Source organism: Phocoena sinus, chromosome 2 (assembly GCF_008692025.1).
Source record: "Phocoena sinus isolate mPhoSin1 chromosome 2, mPhoSin1.pri, whole genome shotgun sequence".
Taxonomy (NCBI): Eukaryota; Metazoa; Chordata; class Mammalia; order Artiodactyla; family Phocoenidae; genus Phocoena; species Phocoena sinus.
In genome coordinates, this window is record NC_045764.1 from 37,294,710 (window position 1) to 37,319,433 (window position 24,724).

The 24,724-nt window shown below is 38.9% G+C and overlaps 1 protein-coding gene across 5 annotated transcripts in view; it reads left to right on the plus strand.

The window, feature by feature from the left end:
- The first annotated feature begins 443 nt into the window (after nt 1-443).
- BLM (BLM RecQ like helicase) overlaps nt 444-24,724 on the plus strand; it is an 87,234-nt gene continuing 62,953 nt past the window's right edge. For 3 of the 5 annotated variants that reach the window (XR_004348312.1, XM_032621887.1, XM_032621889.1), the window contains exons 1-2: nt 444-535; nt 24,150-24,251. Coding sequence is in view for 3 of the 5 variants with exons in the window: in XM_032621887.1 (XP_032477778.1) it covers nt 24,154-24,251 (98 nt within the window). In the remaining 2 variants the exon portion in view is untranslated. Of the gene's footprint in view, nt 536-1,582; nt 1,603-24,149; nt 24,252-24,724 lie in introns of those variants that run through there. The other 2 variants (XM_032621890.1, XM_032621888.1) reach the window with 2 other exon arrangements.

A 24,724-nucleotide genomic window follows, 5' to 3' on the forward strand; every position in this document is an offset into this window, starting at 1 on the left:
GGGTGGGGCAGAGGCCAGCGTTACCAGGAGGGTGGAGAGGACAGCCAAAGCCTCAGAGACAGACGGTCAGAACCAAAGAGATCAGGGTGTAGAGCCTTGGCCTGGTCTGTGGGAACTAGTAAATCTCAGGCTCGCTTAAACTCCGGGGTTTTCAATACCGCCACGGTCCAATTCCAGGTGCGTGCTTTACTTAAGTCTTTATCTACGCCACGTAACATACTGAAAACAAAGAACCCCACCAGCCCCGGAAGCGCTGGGTTCAACCGTAGTCATCTGACCTTGCATTCCAGGCTCTGATTGGGCTTTGGGAATACGTGCCCTTCCTTCTCAGACCCTTACGGGGACCCCGTCCCAACAGCCCACGGGGGCGGGGAAAGGTGCCACGGGGCGACGGTATTGGTCGGCCTCTTCAGGACGCAGCCAATCGGAATCTGCCGACTTCCGGCGTGAAGTGAGCTGGCGCGCGGCGTCAGGGCGCGGCTGCGGCGCGGGCAGTTTGTATCGTGGTTCCGCCCGCTTCGAGACTGTGGGAGAGGTGAGTACCGGCGCACGCTGACTTATGGGCCCGTCCGCCTGTCCCAGCCCCGCTACTGGCCACGCGGCCCGGGGCCGGAGAGGAAGGCCTCTCCGGTTCCTCCCGTTTCCCTCCCCGGTTCGGCTAGGCCCGCTGAGTCCTCTCGTCTGGCGAACAGCATGGAAGGAGAGCGCAGACACACATAGATCCTCAGATGGGGAAACAGAGGCCTGGGGGCGGGGGCGAGCTTTGCCAGGCTGTCCCAGGACCTTGGTGGCAGAACCGGCCTAGCACCCAGTATGTTCTTGTTCGTGTACTCCAGTGCCTACCAAGATGCCTGGCACGGAACAGTCACTTCCCAGATTTCTGGCACTACCCCCATTTCCCTCCCGAGGGATAACCAAAACTCTGTACTTTGTCTATGGCTTTCTGCAATCATGAGCCAGGCTGCATGTATTCTTAGTATCTACTGTGTGCCACGTGCCCGGCACCCCTTTACCTTATAGTTGTAGCTTCGCAATGCCCCAGCAAAGGGAAATGGTTAAGGACACAGACTGTATCAGATTGCCTGAGTTCGGAAGCCGGCTCCTGCATGTACTAGCTATGTGACTATCCAGCTGTTACTTAAAGTGCCTCAGTTTCCTTTTGTCATATGAGGGAAATGACCTACTCAACCTCCTGGAGATTTTGTTATTATTGAACGACTTAATATATGCAATAAGTGCTTCAAAGAGTACTTGACAACATAGTAAGGGTTCTATTAAAACCACCCAGAGAACTGGATAAGATTGTCCTCATTTTATACATGGAGATTCTGAAGCACAAACAATTGTCTCTGTGATGAAAGGGCATTTGGTGATTAAATGCTAGAAATAGGATTTGAACTAAGAACTGCCTGACTCCAAAACATCTTGCACAACGTGGGGATTTCACCCTTACCCCTCACCTGCCCTTAGGTTACTTGGCACTTTGGACACCTAGTGGCCTGAGATGGAGCAGGTACCTGACAGCTCCTGGTGCCACCAGCGTGGATAAATAGCACTCCTGTGCCCCTGTCAAGATGAACGGGCAGTAATAAGAGAGACTGGGTGAGCGACCAGAAATTGGAGAAGGCGGGAGATAGAGTATTCTGTGTGAGGAATAGTAAATAGTATTAAATTGAGCCAACGTTTAGTTAGCCAGGCTGCTGTCAGAAAGTAGCTTGTAGTCTAGTAGGAGAAATATGGTGCATGTATCTTTTTGAATTCGTGTTTTCATTTTTTCTGGTTATATACCCAGAAGTGCAATTTCTGGATCAAATGGTAATTCAATTGTCAGTTTTTGAGGAACTTCCATATTGTTTTCCACAGTGGCTGCACCATTCCCATTAAGAGTGTACAAGGGTTCCCTTTTTTCCACTTCCTCTCCAACATTTGTTATTTGTTTTTTGGGTTTGTTTTTTTTTTTTTTTTTTTTTTGGCTGCACCCCACAGCTTGTGGGATCGTAGTTCCCCAACCAGGGATCAAACCTGTGCCCCCTGCAATGGAAGCGTGAAGTCCTAACCATTGGACCCCGCCCCCCAGGGAATTCCCCAGCATTTGTTATTTGTAGGCTTTTTGATGACAGCCATTCTGACAGATGTGAGGTGATATCTCATTCTTGTTTTGATTTGCATTTCTCTAATAATTAGCAGTGTTAAGCATCTTCTCATGCACCTGTTAGCCATCTGTATGTCTTCTTTGGAAAAATGTCTATTTAGATCTTCTGCGCATTTCTTGATTGGTTTTTTTGTTTACCAGCACCGCTTGTCGAAGAGACTGTCCTTTCTCCATTGTATATTCTTGTCTTCTTTATTGTAGATTAATTGACCATAGGTGTGTGGGTTTTATTTCTGGGCTCACTGTTCTGTTGCATTGATCTATGTGTCTGTTCTTGTGCCAGTACCTTGCTGTTTTGATTACTGTAGCTTTGTAGTATAGTCTGACGTCTGGGAGGGCAGTACCTCCAGTTTTGTTCTTTTTTCTCAAGATTGCTTTGGCACTTCGGGGTCTTTCATGATTCCATGTGAATTTCAGGAGTATTTGTTTCAATTCTGTGAAAAATGTTGTGGGATTGCATTACATCTGTATATTGCTTTGGGTTATATTCTGTATACATTTCTTTTAAGGGAAGGAAGGGTAGAAAAAGAGGTCCAGTGTAATTGTAGAATATTTGGGGGAGCTAAATGCCACAAGCCCCTGTGGGTCTCCATTGCCTGTAGCATGATACATGAGGCCTTTGAGCAGTCTCCTCTAACCACCTGCTAGTCTACCTCAGTCTTTGCATGAATAGTGTATAGACTACCCTTCACAACCTCCACCCTGTTTGGAAGGTTCCAGTTGTCCTTCAAGATCCAATTCAGTGTTCTTTGGAAAACTGCTCTATGATTTTCCTGAGTTTTACCTTCGTCTGGGAAGCCATAAGACTTTTAAGAAAAGACTTTATTATAGGACTTACCCATTTCATTGTAATTTTTTTATTGACATGTCTGTTTCCTGCTAGTCTAGAAGCTCATTGAAGGAAGTAATTATTTCTTTTCTCTGTCCTCTAGTGCCTCCTACAATCCCTGGCACAGAGTGATAATACAAGTCAAAATCAACTAATGGAAGTTCTTGGTGTTATGACATATAGACTTTGTTCTCTAGAATGGCAGGGAACTATTGAGTTTACTTTGTCTAAAAAGTCCTATATCTTTTTTTTTTTTTTTTTTTTTGCGGTATGCGGGCCTCTCACCGTTGTGGCCTCTCCTGTTGCGGAGCACAGGCTCCAGACGCACAGGCCCAGCGGCCATGGCTCAGGGGCCCAGCCGCTCCGCGGCATGTGGGATCTTGCCGGACCGGGGCACGAACCCGTGTCCCCTGCATCGGCAGGCGGACTCTCAACCACTGCGCCACCAGGGAAGCCCAAGTCCTATATCTTAATGAATCATATTCTCAATGTCAAGAAAAATATTGCAGTCATAATCCTGTCTTCCAAACACTTCAGCTATTTTTATTTTTTCATAAAATTTAAATTTTTAATTTTCTAAATTTTAACTATGCAAATTTATTACTGTAAGCCTAATATACTTATAATTTACTGAGTTTTTTTCAGTTTTAAATTATTCCATGTAGCTTCTCAGTCTCCATGGTAGTCATTTATCTTGTAAATTATCACATTATCCCACTCTCCTTTGTGGTTTAATAGGTGTGAAATGTTGCTTCATGCTATTAATTATTAGAAGAATTGAACATTTTTCCATGAGATTATTTTGTCTGTGTATATTCTGGTGAACTATGTGTTTATACTCCCTGATCATTTGTTCACAGGAACTTTATGTGTTTTTAATATTAATCCTTTGTTATTTGTTGCTAATTTTCTTTTAAAAAAATTCCATATGTGAAAGTAGATACATTTTTCAAACTATGTAGTGTGTGTGTATATATATATATAAATATAAAGAAAAATTATAAAGTTTAATTTTACATTAAAATTATATAAATGTAAAGAATAATTATAAAATTATAATTACATGTAACTGTCATCCAAATCAAGAAATCTGGGGTACTTACTAGTACCCCAGAAGTATGCTTCCCTCATCATAACCTCCTCCCTACACTAGAGGTAACTGTTTTCCTGTTTTATGTAATAATAATTCTCTTGTCTTCCTAATTTACCCATATATGCAACCTGTAAGTAATGTAGTGCAGTTTTGCTTGGTTTTGAACTCTATAAATGGGATGGTAGTTTGTGTATTCTACTTTGTCTTTCTCATTTAGTTCAACATTACGTTTGTGAGATTCTTCCATATTGTAGATACAGGTTTTTAAAATTTTTAAATAATTTTATAATTGTTAATAAAAATTCATTTTGTTGCCATAGAATATTCCATTGTATGATTGTGCCACAGTTTATCCATCCTGCTTTTGATGACATTTAGGTTGGTTTCAGTTTTTTTTTTTTTTTTTTTTTTTTTTTGCGGTACGCGGGCCTCTCACTGTTGTGGCCTCTCACTGTTGTGGCCTCTCCCGTTGTGGAGCACAGGCTCCGGACGCGCAGGCTCAGCGGCCATGGCTCACGGGCCCAGCCGCTCCGCGGCATGTGGGATCTTCCCGGAATAGGGCACGAACCCGTGTCCCCTGCATCGGCAGGCGGACTCTCAACCACTGCGCCACCAAGGAAGCCCTGGTTTCAGTTTTGAGCTATTAATGTTGCTGTGAATGTTCTTGTTCATATTCCCTGCTGCACATGTTCATAAGTTTGTATATAACTAAGAGTAGAACTGTTGGGTCTAAGGATATGTATAGGTTTTACTTTTCGATCTAATGCCAAATTGTCTTCAAAAGTGGTTGCACTCCTACCAGTGTTTGTTTGTTTATTTATTTATTTTATTTTATTTTTATTTTTTGGCTGCGTTGGGTCTTCATTGCTGCATGGGCTTTCTAGTTGAAGTGAGCAGGGACTCCTCTTCATTGAGGTGCACGGGCTTCTCATTGCGGTGGCTTCTCTTGTTGCGGAGCACGGGCTCAGTATTTGCTGCATCCGGGACCCAGAACACGCAGGCTTCAGTAGTTGCAGCGCGTGGGCTCAGTAATTGTGGCACACGGGCTCTAGGGTGTACAGGCTTCAGTAGTTGTGGCACGTGGGCTCAGTAATTGTGGCTCGTGGGCTCTAGAGTGCAGGCTCAGTAGTTGTGGCACACGGGCTTAGTTGCTCTGCGACATGTGGGATCTTTCCAGATCAGGGATCGAACCCGTGTCCCCTGCATTGGCAGGTGGATTCTTAACCACTGCGCCACCAGGGAAGTCCCTTACCAGTGTTATTAGACTTTCCGTTGCTCCACATCCTTTCTAATATTTGATATTGTGTATTTAATTTTTGTCTATCAGGTAGGTGTATGTATTTTCTTATGGTTTTAATTCCCTGGATTATTAATGAAGTTGAGCACCTTGTATTTATGGACTGTTTCCTCTTTTTAAAAGTGTCTCTTCAAGTTTTCTGTCTTTTCCATGGAGTTGTCTATCTTTTTATTTTGTAGGAGTTATTTTTTCATTCCACGTAGTGGTTATTTATTTGTTAGTTATATATATTGCAAATATCTTCTACTCTGTGGCTTTTAAAAGTGGATTTAATATAATTTTAGTCAACTATTTTTAAACACTTTTATTGTGAAATATTTTTTAACTTTTTATTTTATATTGGAATATAGTTGATTAACAATGTCGTGATGGTTTCAGGTGTATGCCAAAGTGATTCAGTTATACATATACGTGTATCTGTTCTTTTTCAAATTCTTTTCCCATTTAGGTTGTTACATAATACTGAGCAGAGTTACCTGTGTTATACACTAGGTCCTTGTTGGTTATCCATTTTAAATATAGCAGTGTGTACATGTCAATCCCAAACTCTCTAACTATCCCTTCCCCCCACCCTGTTGTGAAATATTATATATTTCATAGAGAAAAGTGCAGAAAACATCTATATAAGCTGTGCAGGAATGGGTTAACATAGTAGGCCTGGGAACTTGGGTTTTGAAACCTTTACTAAGCTGATAAGGTTCTTTTGCCCACCTGTGGCACTAACACTTGCTTTCATTCTGAGAATCTGAAATTTTGGTGTTAAAGCGTTCCTCTGTGACCAGCCCTGGATAAAAACCCTAGACAATGCATCTCTGGTGTGTTTCCTAGGGCAAAAACATTGTGTACGTGTAGCTGCAGTTTTCTTGAGAGAGAATGTGCTCTCTGGGAGGTAGAGAGCATGTAGAAGCCAGCACGTGGATTCCTGCAGACTGATGAGTCTTTTCCTCTTGTTGCTCTCTTGGTGTGTCCTTACTGTCTGTTGCTGTAATAAAACTTAGCTGTGAGCTAGGACGGTATGCCTGTGGTTGTTCATCACTGAACATGGGGAAGTGGTCTTTGGGGACCCTGGAAACAGCAGTTTAATGACGTGTATCAAAGCAAACACCTCTGTACCTGTGTCCCAGGTAAGAAATAGAACATTGCTAACACCCTCAGAAGCCTCCTGTCTGTTAACACATATATGTGGAATCTGAAGAAATTGGTATAGACGATCTTATTTACAAAGTAGAAATAGAGACACAGATGTAAACAAACGTATGGATACCAAGGGAAAAGCGGGGGTGGAATGAATTGGGAGATTGGGATTGACATATATACACTATTGATACTATGTATAAAATAGATAACTAATGAGAACCTACTGTATAGCACAGGAAACTCTACTCAGTGCTCTGTGGTGACCTAAATGGGAAGGAAATCCAAAAAAGACGGGATAAATGTATATGTATAGCTGATTCACTTTGCTGTACAGTAGAAACTAATACAACATTGTAAAGCAACTATACTTCAATAAAACTAAAAGAAAAAAACGGGAAGCCTCCTGTCTGCCCCTGTCTTATCCTCTACCCCAAAGATAACTATTATCCTGACTTTTGTGCTAATCAATACATTGCTTTTCTTTATATTCAGGTGTCTCAAGTCTTAGTGCTGTTTTAGCTAGTTGGCACGCGTAAGATTCTCAATTAAAATGCAATTCAGTTTTTCTAATCTTTTTCTTTTTTGTTAGTGCTGTTTGTATCTTGTTTGAGAAATCTCTTGGAGGTTATAAAATTATTCTTCTGTATTATTTTCCAGAAACTTTATTGTTTTGCCCTTTACATTTAGATCTGCAGTTCACTTGAAAATGATTGATGTGTATGGAGTGAAGTAGGATTTAAATTTCATTTCTTCCCACGTAGATATCCGATGTTCTAGCACGATTTACTGAAAAGACTCCTTCCATAGTGTTTTGCAATGCTACTTTTGTCATAAATTAAGTGTCTTTATATTGGCTTGCTTGTGGGTTCTTTATTCTCTTCCACTGGTGTTTGCCTATCCTAGCATCAGTATCTCACTGTTTTTAAAGTAGTTTTTTAATAAGTCTTTATATGTCTGCCAGAGCAAGTCTTCTCATCCTATAGGTATTCAACAGTATCTTGGCTATTTTTGGAATTTTGCATCTCCATATAAATTTTACACTCAGCTATTAAGTTCCTCCAGGGGGAAAAAATAGAATTTTGATTAGAATTGCATGAAGTTATAGATCAATTTGGAGAGAATTGGCATCTTGACGGTATTGTTGTCTTCCAGTCATGATTATGGTACAAATATTTGTTTGATTACTCCTTAATTTCTCTTAATAATTATTTATAATTTTCTGAATGGAATCATAGACATAGTTTGGTAGATTTATTTTTTTGATATTTAAATTTTTATGCCATTGTGAATGGTAAGTTTTCTGAAATTTCATTGTCTAATGGTTTATTGGTGGTACATAAAAATAGAATTAACTTGTATATTGACCTCATATCAGCAGTCTACCTAAACTCACTGCATTAGTTTTCTGCTGTAACAGATTACTACAAATTCAGTGGCTTAAATCAACACAGATTTATTATCTTACGGTTCTGTAGTTCTGAAGTTGAATGAGTCTCGTTGGGCTAAAAATCAAGGTGTTCCCAAGGCTGTGTTCCTTTCTGGAAGCTCTAGGGAAGAATCTGCTTCCTTGCCCTTTACAGCTTCTTGAGGCTTTCCTCCTCCATTAATCTGAAGATTCTTTTAGTTGTTCTATATGCACGGTTGTATCATTTGCGAACGTTAAGGTTCTTGCTTCTTTCCAGTTTATTTACTGTTCTTGCTTTATTGCTCTGGCTTAAATTTCCAGTGCACATCATATGGAAGTGGTGAGAGTGGGCACCCTTGTACTGTTCCTGATCTAAAAGGAAAAGCTTTCTAAATATCACCTTATTGGAGGTTTGTTTATTTTTAAATTATATATCCCCTCTGTAGGGCTAAGTAAGTTCCCTTTTACTCCTTGCTTGATAAGAGTTTTCATAATGAATGGATTTCATTGTGAATGGATATTTGATTTTATTGTATGCTTATTCTGCAGCTCTTGGGAAAAGTCATATGATTTTTCTTCTTTAATAATTTGGTAAACTATATTAATTGATTTTTTTAATGTTGTCAATCATACATTCCTGAGACAATACAACTTGGTCATAGTATATTTTATACATGACTAGATTTGGTTTGCTAACATATTGTTCGGGATTTTTTGCAGCTACATTTATGCATAAGAATTAGCCCGTTATTTTTCACATTGAACTGCCCTTGCAGAATTCTGTACCAAAATTATGATAGCTTCATAGAGTGAGTTGCGAGGTTCAGTCTTTCTGTACTTTGGAATCGTTCATAAAACTGGAATTTTAAATAAATTTTTCATTTAAAAATTGGAATATTGTCATAAATGCTCAGAAGAATTCACCAGCTCTCAGGTGTTGATGCTGTCTTTATGGGTAGATTTTTAGCCACAGATATTTCTTTAAAATGGCTATAGGCTATTAGGCTTTCTGTTTCTTTTTGAGTGAGTTTTGATAAATAAGTTTGTGAAGAAATTTGTCCCTTTCATCTAAATTTTAAATTTTATTGGCCCAAAGTTGTTCATAACAACCTATTACTATATTTTAATATCTATATTATATGTGATTGAGTTTCTTCTTTTAGTCCCGATATTGGTTTATTTATGCCTTTTCTCTTTTTGATGTCTTTTAAATTAATGAATTAATTAATTTTTGGCTGCGTTGGGTCTTCATTGCTGCGTGTGGGCTTTCTCTAGTTGCGGCAAGTGGGGCCTACTCTTCTTTGCAGTGTGTGGGCTTCTCATTGTGGTGGCTTCTCTTGTTGCGGAGCACAGGCTCTAGGCATGCGGGCGTCAGTAGTTGTGGCATATGGGCTCAGTAGTTGTGGCTCGCCGGGCTCTAGAGCACAGGTTCAGTAGTTGTGGCACATGAGCTTAGTTGCGCCGTGGCATGTGGGATCTACCCGGACCAGGGATCGAACCTATGTCCCCTGCATTGGTGGGCAGATTCTTAACCACTGCGCCACCAGGGAAGCCCCTTTGATAAGTCTTTTCATAGAACAAACTTGATTTATTGGTTCTCTCTATTTTATGTTTATTATTTTAGCTCTTATCTTTATAATTTTCTTCTTTGTATTCTCATTGGGCTTACTTTGTTTTTTCATTTTCACAAATGAAAGAGATACGAGATAGATGCCTTCTACTCATTAATTTTCATTTGTCCTTTCTAACAATTAAGGCTGTACGTTTCCCTGTAATTACTTCTTTAGTTGCGTATCACAAGTTTTTTTATATGTAGACTTTCATTATTATCCAGTTCAAAAATATATTCTAATGCCCACTCTGTTATCTTATTTGATCCATGGTTTTTTTTCAGTAAGTATATTTCTTTATTTCCAAACATGAGGATTTTCTGGATCCATCTCTCTCCTTCTTTCTCTCTCTCTTTTTTTTTTCCTTTGAAAAATTAAAACCCAGTGGAAAAGTAGCAGGGTTAGTCCAGTAATAATATGTCTTCTCAAGTGTGCATTTTGCATTCTAAAAATAGTTCACATTATCAACCTTAAAAATAAAATAGCCAGTTATTTTACTAGCAAAATGAGCTTATTCAGTAATGGCAGAGGAATTGCCATTTAGGACATGAAAACTATAGCAAACCACGGGTAGGTCTGGAGAACAAAGGAGAGCAACCTTACTTTATATAGAAAAAGGAGAAGTTGCAAAGGGCTGCTCCAAACCACAGTCCGTTGGAGGAATGTGAACGTTCAGAGTGGCTGAGTTGTTGGAGTTCTCATTGACTGGACTGTTGCTCAACAAGGAGAGAATTGGGTAATAAAGTAAGCTTCCCTCCCAAGAACGTGAAGTAAGCTGTGAAGGAAGGTACATGTGTGGAGAGCTCCCCCCTTAAGACTTCACAACTCCATTTTAAATGAGGTTTCCCTTTATTAATTTTTACAATACGTTAGGTCAGAAAGAAAACATTAGTATTTTCCAAAAGTAGAAAGATTATGAACAGTCCTTATCATTGTACAACAAAACTAGAAATTTAAAATGAAATTTAAAAAAAAGGAAAAGCCCCTTCCATCTGGAAGATTAAAAATCTTCTATTAAAGAACTATTGGAAAAAAAAAAAAAGAACTATTGGATACAAGGGAAATACAAACTGAAATAAAGGATTCCTGAAAATTAACGAAATGAAAACACAACAAATCAGATTTTATAAGACATATAAAGTAGTGGTGAAGGGGGGAAATTTATAGCTTTAAAGGCATTATAAATGAAGGATGGAAAATAAATGAACTAAATTCCAAACTTGGAAAGTTAGAAAAAGAGCAAAAAGTAAACCAAACGAAAGCACAAGAGGCTAAAAAATAATAAAGATAGAAACAGAAATTAATGAGATAGAGAACAGAAGAACATGTGATTAATCAAAATCTTGTATCTTGAAAAATTTAACAAGCCAGCAAACTAATAGCTAACTTAAGAAAATAGGAGGGGGCTTCCCTGGTGGCGCAGTGGTTAAGAATCCGCCTGCCAATGCAGGGGACACGGGTTTGAGCCCTGGTCCGGGAAGATCCCACGTGCCGCGGGGCAACTGGGCCCGTGAGCCACAACTACTGAGCCTGCGCGTCTGGAGCCTGCGCTCCACAACGAGAGGCCGCGACAGTAAGAGGCCCGCGCACCGCGATGAAGAGTGGGCCCTGCTCGCTGCAACTAGCGAAAGCCCTCGCATAGAAACGAAGACCCAACACAGCCAAAAATAAATAAATAAATAAATGTTTAAAAAAAAAAAAAAAAGAAAATAGGAAATCGCAAATGCAAAATAACAAATGACAAGTGGGGTAAAACCCACTAATATAGAAGAAATTTTTTAAAATATGAGATTAATTTGCATACCTCTAAACATATTTGAATATTTATATGAAATGGATAATTATTTAGGGAAATACAATTTAACAAAATGGATCCCCGTAAAGATTACAAGTTAAATACCTCAATTTCCATAGAATAAACAAAGTTTTGAAAGAACCATCCCAATGAAAACAAAAAAAACACTAGGTCCAAATGGTTTCATAGGGAAATTCTACCAAACTTCAAGAGTCTAGATAATCACAATGCTAATAAATTGTTTCAGATGAAGGAAGGAAAACTTTGAAATTCTTTTTTTTTAATTAGATACTTCATATTATAGTCACTGATTTAGTCATCTATCTCTAGTTGTTGTCAAGGGGCTGAAAGGAAGTAAAATTTCCAAAACACTTTTCAGTCTTCTAGATGCTCTTTGAGTTTACTTTTTCTGAAGCAGCTTTATTGACCTACAATAAACTGCACATATTTAAGTTATGATTTGATCAGTTTTGATATATAGGAGATACCATCACCACAATCAGATCAATGAACATATTCATCTCTCCCAAAAGTTTCTTCATGCCCCTGTGTAACGCCTCACTCTTGCTCCCTTTCCCCAGTCCAGAATCTGTAAAGAACCCCTACAGTTCTTTAAAACGAACAAATAACAAATAACCCAATGAAAAAGGAGGCAAAGGATTTGAATAGACGTTTCTCCAAAGAAGATACACAAATGACCAACAAACAGTTGAAAAGATGCTTAGCATCACTAATCATCAGAGAAATGCAAATCAAAAACACAATGAGATATCGCGTCACACTCAGGATAGCTACTATCAAAAACCCCAGAAATGACTTCTGTGGTGATGCAGTGGTTAAGAATCCACCTGGCAATGCAGGGGACTAGGGTTCGAGCCCTGGTCTGGGAAGATCCCACGTGCTGCGGAGCAGCTAAGCCCGTGCGCCACAACTACTGAGCCTGCGCTCTAGAGCCCGCAAGCCACAACTGCTGAAGCCTGCAAGCCTAGATTCCTTGCTCTGCAACAAGAGAAGCCACTGCAATGAGCAGCCCGCGCACCACAGCAAAGAGCAGCCCCTACTCACCGCAACTAGAGAAAGCCCACACGCAGCAACGAAGACCCAAAGCAGCCATAAATAAATAAATAAATATATATATATATATATATATATATATATTTAAAAAACAAACCAGAAAATAACAACTGTTGGTAAGGATGTAGAGAAATGAGGATTATGGAGAAATTGGAACTCGTGCACACTGTTGGTGGGAATGTAAAATGGTGCAGCTGCTGTGGAAAATAGTATGGCAGTTCCTCAAAAAATTAAAAATAGAATTACTGTATGATCCAGGAATTCCAGTTCTGGGTGCATACCCAAAAGAATTGAAATCAGGGTTTCAAAGAGATGTTTGTACACCTGTGTTTATTTCAGCATTATTCACAATAGCCAAAGGGTGGGAGCAACTCAAATGCCCATCGACAGATGAATGGATAAACAAAATGTGGTATGTACATACAACTGAATATTATTCACGCTTTAAGGAAGGAAATTCTGACACATGCTGCAACATGAATAAACCTTGAAGACATTATGCTAAGTGAAATAAGCCAGTCACAAAGAAAACAAATACTATATGATTCTACTCAAGTAGTCAAATTCATAGAAACAGAAAGTAGAATGGTGATTGTCAGAGGCTGGGGGGAAAGGGGAAATGGGAAGTTGTTGTTTAATGGGCACACAGTTTCAGTTGTGCAAGGCAGAAAAGTTCTGGAGATTGGTTGCACAGCAATGTGGATATACTTTACATCACTGAACTGTACACTTAAAAACGATTAAGATGGTAAATTTTTGATGTTAGGTATGTTTTAGCGCAATTAAAAATAAAAAAGGACAAAGGAGCCAGCTTGAAGGAATTCTATTCCCACTGCCTATATATGAAACAATTTGAGCATCAGCGTAAATAATGACTATGGATTACAACCCACTGAATAAATTAAGAATCTTTACTGATAGAAAACAAGTAGGGAAGAAGGGGAAGTTCTTTATAGTAGAATGCCAATTACTAAATGATGATGCCAGCTACTAAAGAATGACTGGGGTTAGAAAGACCATCATTATATAATCATATTATTTCTTCAGGTATGAATCTCCAGTGGATATGAAAACAGTTTTTTTCTAGTTAACTTTTTTATTATTGATTTCTAGCTAATTTACGTTTGGTTGGAAACATGCCATTATGATGTCAGTCCTTTGAAGTTTGTTGAGACATGCCTTGTGACCCAGTACATGGTCAGCTTTTGTAAATGTCTGTTCTTGAAAAGAATGTGTACATTTTGCTGTTGTCAAATTTGTGTTATTCAAGTCTCTGGGTTGTTACTGATTGTTTAGTTACTTGTTCTGTCGATTACCGAGAGAGCTAATTTTATACTATAATTACAATCTTTTTTCTGTTTCTTCTTGTCATTCTATCAGTTTTACTTCATGTATATTTTTTCCATCTTCTTACTTTTAACCTTGCTATACACCTAGCGTTTTAGATGTGTCTCTAATAAACAGCAAATACAATAGTTAGATATCATTTTAAAAATTTCGATTGTAATCTTTTAATCAAGGCAATTAGTCTGTTTACATTTATTATAATTCATAAATTTTTGGATTAAAATCTACTACCTTATTTTTTTCTTTGTATTATATTTTTCCTTTCTTCCCGTTTTATGTAGTTTTCTTACAGGTGAAGTGTTTTTTTAAAAAATCATTTCCCCTTGTAGATTTTAAGTTACATGCTCTGTTTTTGTTCTTTAGTAGTTACTCTAGAAAGTACAACATGCATATTTATCCTCTCCGAGTCTAAAGCTTATCAACACCTTACACTCCCAGGCAATACAAAGGCCTTGGAACACATTCACTCTGTTTACCTCCCTCCTCACTTATGGGTCATTATTGTTGGGTATTTTAACTATATTTTTTTAACCCCAGAGGACATCATTGTTGTTGTTCTGCACAGGCAAGGTTTGCATAAATTTAACCTAATATTTACCACTTTCTTTGTCCTTCAGTCCAGCTATCATCTGAGAACTTCCACCCAGGCTCACTTTTTTACTACCTCAAAGTACATCCTTTAGAATTTCATCTAATGAGAGTCTGCTGGTGACAAACTATTGGTTTTTGATGATCTGAAAATGTCTTTATTTTGCCTTGATTTTTTAAAATAACAACTCTTTTGAGATACAACTCACACACCATAAAATTCACCCATTTTAGGTGTATAATTCAGAGGCTTTTAGTATATTCATAAGCTTGTGCAGCAGTTGTCACACTCAGTTTTAGAACAGCTTTGTCAGCCTGAAGAGAAACCCCACACCCCTAGCCATTAACCCCCAATCTAACCAGCAACCACCCCCGGCCGGCAGTCACTAATTACTCTCTACAGGTTTGCTCATTCTGGACATGTCATATAAATGGGATCATACTATATGTGGTTCCTTATGATTTGTTTTTTTTGTTTTGTTTTGTTTTGTTTTTGCGATACGCGGGCCTCTCGCTGCTGTGGCCTCTCCCGTTGCGGAGCACAGGCTCCGGATGCGCAGGCTCAGCGGCCATGGCTCACGGGCCCAGCCACTCCGCAGCATGCGGGATCTTCCCAGACCGGGGCACGAACCCATGTCCCCTGCATCGGCAAGTGGACTCTCAACTACTGCGCCACCAGGGAAGCTCTGGCTTTTTTCTCTTACCATAATATTTCAAGGTTCATCATTATTGTAGCACTTATCAGTATGCTTTGGTCATTCCTTTGTATGATCAAATAATATTCCATATGGATATACACATTTCCTTTATCCATTCATTCATCAGTTGATGGACTTTGGGTTGTTTCTAGTTTTTGGCTATTATGAATAATGCCCCTGTGAACATTCAGATACAAGTATTTGTTAGAATACCTGTTTTCAGTTTTTTTTTTGTGGTACGCGGGCCTCTCACTGTTGTGGCCTCTCCAATTGCGGAGCACAGGCTGCGGACGCGCATGCTTAGCGGCCATGGCTCATGGGCCCAGCCGCTTAGCGGCATGTGGGATCTTCCCAGACCGGGGCACGAACCCATGTCCCCTGCATCGGCAGGCTGACTCTCAACCACTGCGCCACCAGGGAAGCCCTGTTTTCAGTTTTTTTGAGTATATATCTAGGAGTAGAATTGCTGGATCATATGGTAACTCTGTGTTTAACTTTTTGAGGAACTGCCAGACTGATTTCCAAAGCAGCTGCACCATTTTACATTCCCAGCAGCAATGGATAAGGGTTCCAATTTCTCCACATCCTCACCAACACTTTATCTGTTGCTTTTATTATAGCCAGTTTTAAAAATAAAAGGTTTATTGGGATATAATTTATATACCATAAAATTCACCCTTATGCAATTCAGTCTCAATTGTTGAAGGATATTTTTGCTGGGAGAAAAGTTCTAGGTTACTCTCAGCAGACTGAAGATATTCCACTGTTGTCGTTGTCTTTTTTTTTTTTTTTTAATTGAAGTATAGGTCATTTACAATGTTGTGTTATATTCCACTGTCTTATGATTTCCAATTTTGCTGAAGAGAAATCGGTTATCTGTCCATATATTGCACAATGAGGGGAATTCCCTGGAAGTCCAGTGGTTAGGACTCGATGCTTACTTTCTTTTTTTTTTTTTTGGCTGTGCTTCATGGCATGTGGAGTCTTAGTTCTTCAACCAGGGATAGAACCCGCACCCCCTGCATTGGAAGCATGAAGTTTTAACCACTGGACCACCAGGGACGTCCCAGGACTTAGTGCTTTCAGTGCCAGGGCCCAGGTTCAATCCCTGGTTGAGGAACTAAGATCCAACAAGCTGCTTGTTACAACCAAAAAGAACCCCAAGGTTTGCACAATGATGTATTTTGGTGTGGATTTATTTTTCTCTGTCCTGTTCAGAATTTGTCTGCTTTCTTTCTTTTTTAAAAATAATTAATTAATTTATTTATTTTTGGCTGTGTTGAGTCTTCGTTGCTGCGTGCGGGCTTTCTCTAGTTGCAGCGAGTGAAGTTGTGGTGCATGGGCTTAGTTGCTCCGCGACATGTGGGATCTTCCCGGACCAGGGCTCAAACCTATGTCCCTTGCATTGGCAGGTGGATTCTTAACCACTGCACCACCAGGGAAATCACTTTTTGCTTTCTTGAATCTGAGGATTTGTGTCTTTCATTTTGGAAATATCCCAGCTATTATCTTTTAAAATATTCTGCCCCAGTTTCTCCTCTTTTTCTGGAACTAGATTTCTAGCTAGATTTATGTTAGACTTTCTTACTCTATCTCCCATGTCTTTTAACTTCTCGTATTTTCCATCTCTTTCTTTAGTTTTCCGTGTATGCATCTATTAAGTCAGAAACTGTGGGAATCTTAAAATTTACCCTACTTTTAAGCTATCAAGTCAGCCTCTAACAGTTATTTATGTGTGCACGTGCACACACACAGACATGCACATAAATGTTTACACGTGTACTGACGAGACACAAGACCCCTGGGTCAGAGATACAGATGGTTTATTGCAGCAATACCTTGCATCCATTCCCTACACCCTAATTCCCACAGGGTGATGGGATAAGGGCTAGATGATACCTGTGTATACAGTTGAGTGCATCACAGGAAAGAAACCCCAAAATTCAGAGACTCTGAGCACTTGAGGGTTTCTGGCACATCTGCACAAACTCCCTTCCAGAGAGATCACTTTTTACCTTAGAATGTAGGCAAATCTCCCCTGGGTGAGAGGGGAAGGAGCCTTGAGGATTATTATCTTGAATGTAGGGAAATGTCTCCAGGGAGAGAAAAGAAAGGGCTTTATCTTTACTACTGTGAGATGTCTCTGGGGGAAGTGTGACTCCAAATCTCACCAGAGGAATACAGCAGCCAAGACCATCTGCTACTTCACATGTCCTTTGCTCAGAAGGCTTGGACCATGTAAGAATGTGAGAAATCCATGGAGCCAGATCCTGGATACTTTCTTCTGGTTTTACCCCCACTTTACTAATGATCTCTTTAGCTGTGTGTAGTCTACTGGTAAATCTATCTGTTGAATTCTGAATCTTGGTTATTGTATCTTTCATTCCTAAAAGTTCTACTGGCAAGGTCAACTTTATAGTTTTCTGTTTACTGTAGATATTTTCAAGCTTGTCTTTTATTTTTGTAAACATAAGTTTAATTGCTTTATACTGCTATGTCTGATACTGTTTGACTATTTCTGTTACAACTAGTTCTCATTCCTGGTGCCTTGTTTACTTGTGTGGTTGACAATTTTTGTCTGTATTTGCTATATATTGTCTTGTTGTGGGAACTATTTAAGGCCTAAGATAAAGGCATAGTCCTCCAGAGACATTTTTGCATTTGCATTTGGAAGATGCCTTGGAGTTAGGATCACTTTAATCTAAATTCATGACTTGGATTTTTTTTAAAATATGTGGGTGAAAAAAATTGGGTTCAGAAGATTCTCAGGTTTGTGGTTTCAGAGTCTCTCCCACTCAGTCCCTCAGCAATTGATAACTTTACTTATAGATACCTGGGGATAGAAGTGAGGTTTAATTTTGGTTTACCTTTGCCCAGATGGTATAGCCCTTCGGGGTGCTGGTTTTATAGGGGAACATTTCCCACCATGGTTGTTCCCTAACTTTGATTCGGTCCATCTTTTTCCTCCAAGGCTAGCAAAACTGATGTTCAGATTCTCAGGACTAGACAGGACGAAAACAACTGTCAATGCTCTCCTTACCTCTCTGGGTTCCCATTTTTGGCCTGATCATTTTAACTTCTTGTCGGAGATTTACTGTATTTAATAATTTCTTTTTTTTTTGCTTTCTATTTTTAATTCTTATTTTATTTGTTTGTTTGTTTTGCGGTACGCGGGCCTCTCACTGTTGTGGCCTCTCCCGTTGCGGAGCACAGGCTCCGGACGCACAGGCTCAGCGGCCATGGCTCACAGGCCTAGCGGCTCTGTGGCATGTGGGATCTTCCCGGACCGGGGCACAAACCCGTGTCCCCTGCATGGACAGGTGGACTCTCAACCACTGCGCCACCAGGGAAGCCCTAATTCTTATTTTGTATTGGAGTATAGTAGATTAACGATGTTGTGTTAGTTTCAGGTGTACAGCAAAGTGATTCAGTTCTATATAAACATGTGTCTATTCTTTTTCAACTTCTTTTCCCATTTAGGTTATTACAGAGTGTTGAGCAGAGTTCCCTGTGCTGTAGTGTAGGCCCTTGTTGGTTATCTATCTGTCTATCTATTTATTTATTTATGACTGCATTGGATCTTCGTTGCTGCACGTGGGCTTTCTCTGGTTGTGGTGAGCGGGGGCTACTCTTTGTTGCGGTGCATGGGCTTCTCATTGTGGTGGCTTCGCTTGTTGTGGAGCACAGGCTCTAGGCGCGTGGGCTTCAGTAGTTGTGGCTCGTGGGCTCTAGAGCGCAGGCTCAGTAGTTGTGGCACACGGGCTTAGTTGCTCCGTGGCATGTGGGATCTTCCCAGACCAGGGATCAAACCCATGTCACCTGCATTGGCAGGCGGATTCTTAACCACTGTACCACCAGGGAAGTCCCTGGTTATCTATTTTAAATATAACTGTGTGTACACAGCTCAAACTCCCAATCTATCCCTCACCCTCACCCTGTATTTAATAATTTCTTATTTTATCCAGCAATAATCTAGAATAATTGTCAATAAGCCTTTTCAGTAAAGGACCAGATAGTAAATATTTTAGGCTTTGTAGACCATTCTCTGTCGTAACTACCCAACTACGGTGCTAAAGTAGCCTTAGGCAGTATGTGAACAAACAGGCCTGTGAATCATAGTTTTGCCAACTCCTGATGTAGAATATATTGCATACTGATTATGCCAGTAACATTTGTTAAATATTGATTACCCTATTTTGTTATGTTTCTCTCATTAAACACTGTATTTTGGAGACTAGGATTTTCTCTGTCTCTCTCTCACTCTCTCTTTCTACGTTGGGTCTTCGTTGCTGAGCACGGGCTTTCTCTGGTTGCGGCGAGCGGGTGCTGCTCTTCATTGCGGTGCGCAGGCTTTTCATTGCAGTGGCTTTTCTTGTTGTGGAGCACGGGCTCTAGTTGCACAGGCTTCAGTAGTTGTGGCACGTGGGCTCAGTAGTTGTGGCTTGCAGGCTTTAGAGCACAGTCTCAATAGTTGTGGCGCACGGGCTTAGTTGCTCCGCGGCATGTGGGATCTTCCTGGACCAGGGGTCGAACCCGTGTCCCCTGCATTGACAGGCGGATTTCTAACCACTGTGCCACCAGGGAAGCCCTAGGATTATCTTTTTCAAAGATGAGTACCATGCCATTTGGGGACTTCCCTGGTGGCGCAGCAGTTAAGACTCCATGCTGCCAATGCAGGGGGCTGGGTTTGATCCCTGGTCCGGAAACTAGATCCCACATGCATGCTGCAACTAAGAGTTTGCATGCCACAACTAAGGAACCTGCATGCCACAACTAAGGAGCCCGTGAGCCACAACTAAGGAGCCTGCCTGCTGCAGCTGAGACCCAGTGCAACCAAATAAATAAATAAATGTTTAAAAAAAAAATAGCTGAGTACCATGCCATTTAAATTAGTTACATTTAATATGATTATAATATTTCTAATGCTAGTTCCCACCCATTGTTATTTAGTATTCTTGTTTCATGCTTTTGTCAAATGAATTTTAGAAGTGTTTTTGTTGAGTTTTGTGAAATATTCTTGTGGTGTTTTAATTGGAATTTTGTTGAACTCACAAATTAATTTGTGAAAAACTGTTACCTTTGTGATATTTAAACCTTTCATTTAAGAACATGAAATATTTCTCTATCCAAATCTTTATTTATCCTAGTAATATTTGGTCATTTTCTTTATATCATGAAGATGTATGTCTTTTGTTAGGTTAATTGGTAGTTTAATGTTTTTCGTTGCTATTGTTAATTGAATGCTTTTTAAAAATTATATTTTCTAGCTCGTTATTACTACTACATGAGAATGCATTTGACTTTTGTGGGTTTATATTTACCTTTTATTTACCCACTTTACTGAAGTTTTAATTATCTATTGTTACGACTGATTTTCTTTGAATTGTGTTGGTATATAATCGAATTGTCTACATGTATGATATCCTCATCTCTTCTTTTCTAGTATTTCCCTTTTTGAATATCTTTGCATTGGTAAGAATGTCTAACATGAGAGTGAAAATAAGAGAACAGTCTCATTTTAGCCCCTATTTTTAATGGATTCATCCCTGTTGTAAAATATAAGATATTGTATTGGGTCTTGATTTTAAGTACTTCTAATTTTATGTTTTAATATATCTGTTAGAAATGTTTTGAGTTCAATAGATGCCATTTCAAATATGCATTGATAATACATACTGTGTGATTCCATATATCCATATAAGTTCAGGAATAGGCAAAACTAACCTATGGTGAATAAGTCAGTTAATGGTTATATCTGGGGTGTATTAACTGGGAAAAGGCACAAGAAAGCATACTGATATGCTAAAAATGTTCTGTATCTCTATTTGAATGTTGTTCATGCAGTTATATACATAAGTAAAACTATATTGAGACATACACTTAAGATCAGAGAAGTAGTTAGAAGTAATTCTGTTTGTTACTGTAAATGTGATATGTTTCTTGCTTAGCCACTTGTAGGGTTTTAAAAGAATGTTGCCCTTTAGTTTAATTTCAGGAGACTATGTCTTAGTCTTATCTAGTTCAATAAAGGTCCTCTCAATTTCTGGCCTGAATTATTTTTATTTGTTCAAGATACTGTTGAGATAGGACTCCTTTAATCATTTATTATTTGTGAGTGGTTTCTTTTACTACTTCAAGAAGTCTCATTCGCTGGATATATTTTTTATATTCCAGCCCTGGTTTGTTGTCATTCTCTCATACCTTTTTTTTCATTGATTTATTTATTCTTTCTATGTATGGATATGGTTTTCTAGTTTACTTGTTTCATTCAATAATTTTTTTTGCACTGTTCAATCAGCTTTTTACTTATTTATATTGTTTTACAATGCCATGATAACTTCCTTCATGTACATGAGAGAAATTTTTAATCATTTTCCAAATTATACTTGTGCCTTTTGTGGTGAGTCTAATTCAGAAGCCTTATCCGTTTCTTGGCTCTCATTGTTCATCCCCTTTAGTATTGTGAAACTTTGCACTAGTCTCTATTTATTTTCCATTTATTTTCTTCTTTTAATTTTGTATCACTGATCTTTGCTGTTGAGGAACAATTTTTTTGCGTGTCAAACAATTTTATTGATATTTTTTGCTTCTCAGTACTCACTAACTCCTTAAAAGCATTACTGCTGAAGGCTGTTGAGAAGGAAAATTGTGTACTTGCTATCATGCTTCAGAATATGACTGACTAGAGGATGCTACCCTGTGGGAATAACCAAAGAGCAGTGTAGCTTGAAAATAGGGAAGGGTGCCCCAGGGTTAAGGTTGACTACATGCCAACTATGAATCCATAATATGTCCCTACAGTTACGAATCAAACACATGTACTATTGAGATGACTAAATATGCATATCAAGTCGTACTGTGGAATAATATTGGAAAACTCTATTAGAATACCATGGCTAGGGGGAATCCCCTGGTGGTCCAGTGGTTAGCACGCAGTCCTTTCACTTCAGGGGAGCACGGGTTCGATCCCTGGTCAGGGAACCAAGATCCTGCATGCCACATGGCACAGCCAATAAATAAATAAACCCTCTTTCTAAAAAAGAAAAAGAATACCATGGCCAGTTTTGATATAAAAATAAATAAGGTATGAAAAATTGTAGAAAGTTGAGACAGGAACAATACAAACTTAGAAGGAATGTGGGGAAAGGTTAAGTAATGATGCCATGGACCATTTTGTCCTGCTTTGTCTTAAGCCTGAAGGACTGTGTGCCTCTGCCTCTGTGTCAGCCATCCAGTCGTTTGAGGTTGAAATTTTGAGAGGGCAGTAGTGTGACTTCACTCTTTTTTTTATTCTTTTATTTATTCTGTGAAAAACTTCCATATTGGACAGGACCTTGGAGAGAGCATACTTCAGTGAAAGGCCAGTGCTTTTAAACTGGATGTAAAATGGAGAGGTGCCTTTGGATGTGCAGGGACTGTGGTCTTAAAATATTCACCACTAAAAATAAAAATCAGGGCTCCTTAGGGAAATGGCTGATTCTAAGTCTGGGGCAAAAAAATGCACAAGATAAATCTGGGATGTCTTTTCATTCCAGTTAGTAAGGAAGCTCTCAAAACCTACTAAGTTTATGTCAAAAGTACTGAAGAGTCAACCTGGAAAGGCTCCCACTGGGCAAACGTGAAACAGTTTCAGAATCGATAAGGATGATAATTATATTGGATTAAAACATACCTAATGGTTAATTCATGAGTTTATAATGATGCTGAGAAAAAGATTCACAACCATTAGAGGCTGTTAGAGAATTAACTCATTATTTTGAAAACTAATAAATAAAGGAAAAGAATCCAACATTTATCCTGTCTTTTCTATGTCAGCTGTACCACTGGGTAACAAAATAATAGATCAGAGAACATTTCTCTTGATAGAACTATTCCAGCTAATGAATGAAGAAGGAATGACAGAATTAAAATATCACTATTTTGGGAGGTTGACTTCCAGAATGGTGAAGTGAGGACCTTAGATGTGTGTACAGATGAAACAGTATTGGATGAGCTGATAATAGTTGATGAGTTGATAAACGTTGAAAGTGGGTGGTGGGTTGGTAACAACTTTATTAAGATATAATTCACATATCAGTGTGAATTATTCAGTGTTTATTAATTAGCTGTTTCACCTAAAGCATTTTAAAGAGGAAGAAGAGGCAGAAATCATTCCTTCTTCTGGAGAAGGTGGAACAAAATCTATATCATAATCATCTTCATGAAGCTCAACACATGGAGATTTCCCAGTTGAACTTTCTACCAAGTTTTTCTTTTTTCACTGTTATCTAAAGTAAAGCAGTTGTTAAACATAGATTATTTTAATTATTAGCGAGTGGAGTATGATATATGTAAAACTTCATATTTCCATGAATATCATTTAGTATTGTTAATCCTTCTAAGATATATGGCGTAAAATAAAAGGAGATCTCTGGTAAACATAGAATGGGAAAGAGGGTTATAACTCTCAGCTCAAATGAATGAGCATTGTTTACTAGCCGTATATTCTGCTATCCCATCTTCCTTTGGCCCCAGTAATTTTAAGGTGGCTTAAGCTACACATTATCCCAGGCAGTAGCTCAGCAGTATCACAATTTGTTACACAAGAGGTGTAAATATGCTTGGTAAAAGTGTTCTTTCAGGTTGAAACTAGGTAATTATGAAGCACGGTATCTTGCTGGTAAACCATGGCTGTCATTGGTGGTGCTCTTCCTTCTTTTCCCGATTTTCCCCTTAGGCAGAGAATTCAGTTATTCCTTTGTTCTTTGGGTTTTCAGTGTGCTTTGATCATTTTCTCCCACCTCACTCCCCATTTGGCTTCCGTTTATGCTTCAAGCCTAGGCCAGGTCCCATTTTTCTGCAAGCCTTTTCCTAATAAGCCCTTCCCTAATGTCTTTTGTGCTTATTTTAGCATTGGGGGAAACCAGGTCATTTGCTATTTAAGTGAGACTTCAGTTAGTTAAAGATTATATATTTCAAATGTTACCGGTTGTAAATGTCAAAACAGTTTTTTGACCAAAACAAAAAACAAAAAAAAAACGTCATTACTCTGGACACAGTTGGAACAGTGCTCTACCCCCCAATAAATAGTGTGGTTAATGCAAAGTGCATAACTCCACTGATATTTTTTTCCCTCACTTTTTAGGATCATGGCTGCTGTTCCTCAAAATAATCTACAGGAGCAACTGGAACGTCATTCAGCCAGAAAACTTAATAATAAATTAAGTCCTTCAAAACCAAAATCTTCGTAAGTATTTTGGTTGGTTTGCTTCCATCCAGGCACTAACACACAAGTGAAATACCATCTCTTTCAACCCTTTCATTGTAGAGATGAGGAAATGAAGCTGAGAGGGTCAGTGATTTTCCTGCTTTGCAAATTAATGGTAGAGCATGTTTTAGCAACGCTAGGTAATGTATTGTTCAGCACCTTTGCATGGTTTCTAGCACATGGTTTTTGTTCAGTAAATATTCATTGAATGAATGAATACAAATCTTGTAAATTTGGGCAGATCGGTGTTTTTAATATTTTAATATAATTTTATATCCTTTTCAAAAACCGTTTCTAAGGAAACTATAGCTCTCCAGTTCTGTTCTTTCCTCCAAGCTATATTCCAAACTCCTTCTAACAGTACCTAACATTTTATAATCTTTATTGTGCCCTTACCAGATTCTAGACACCATTCTGTGTGCTTGACTTCAAAGTCACCATTGACCTTCATG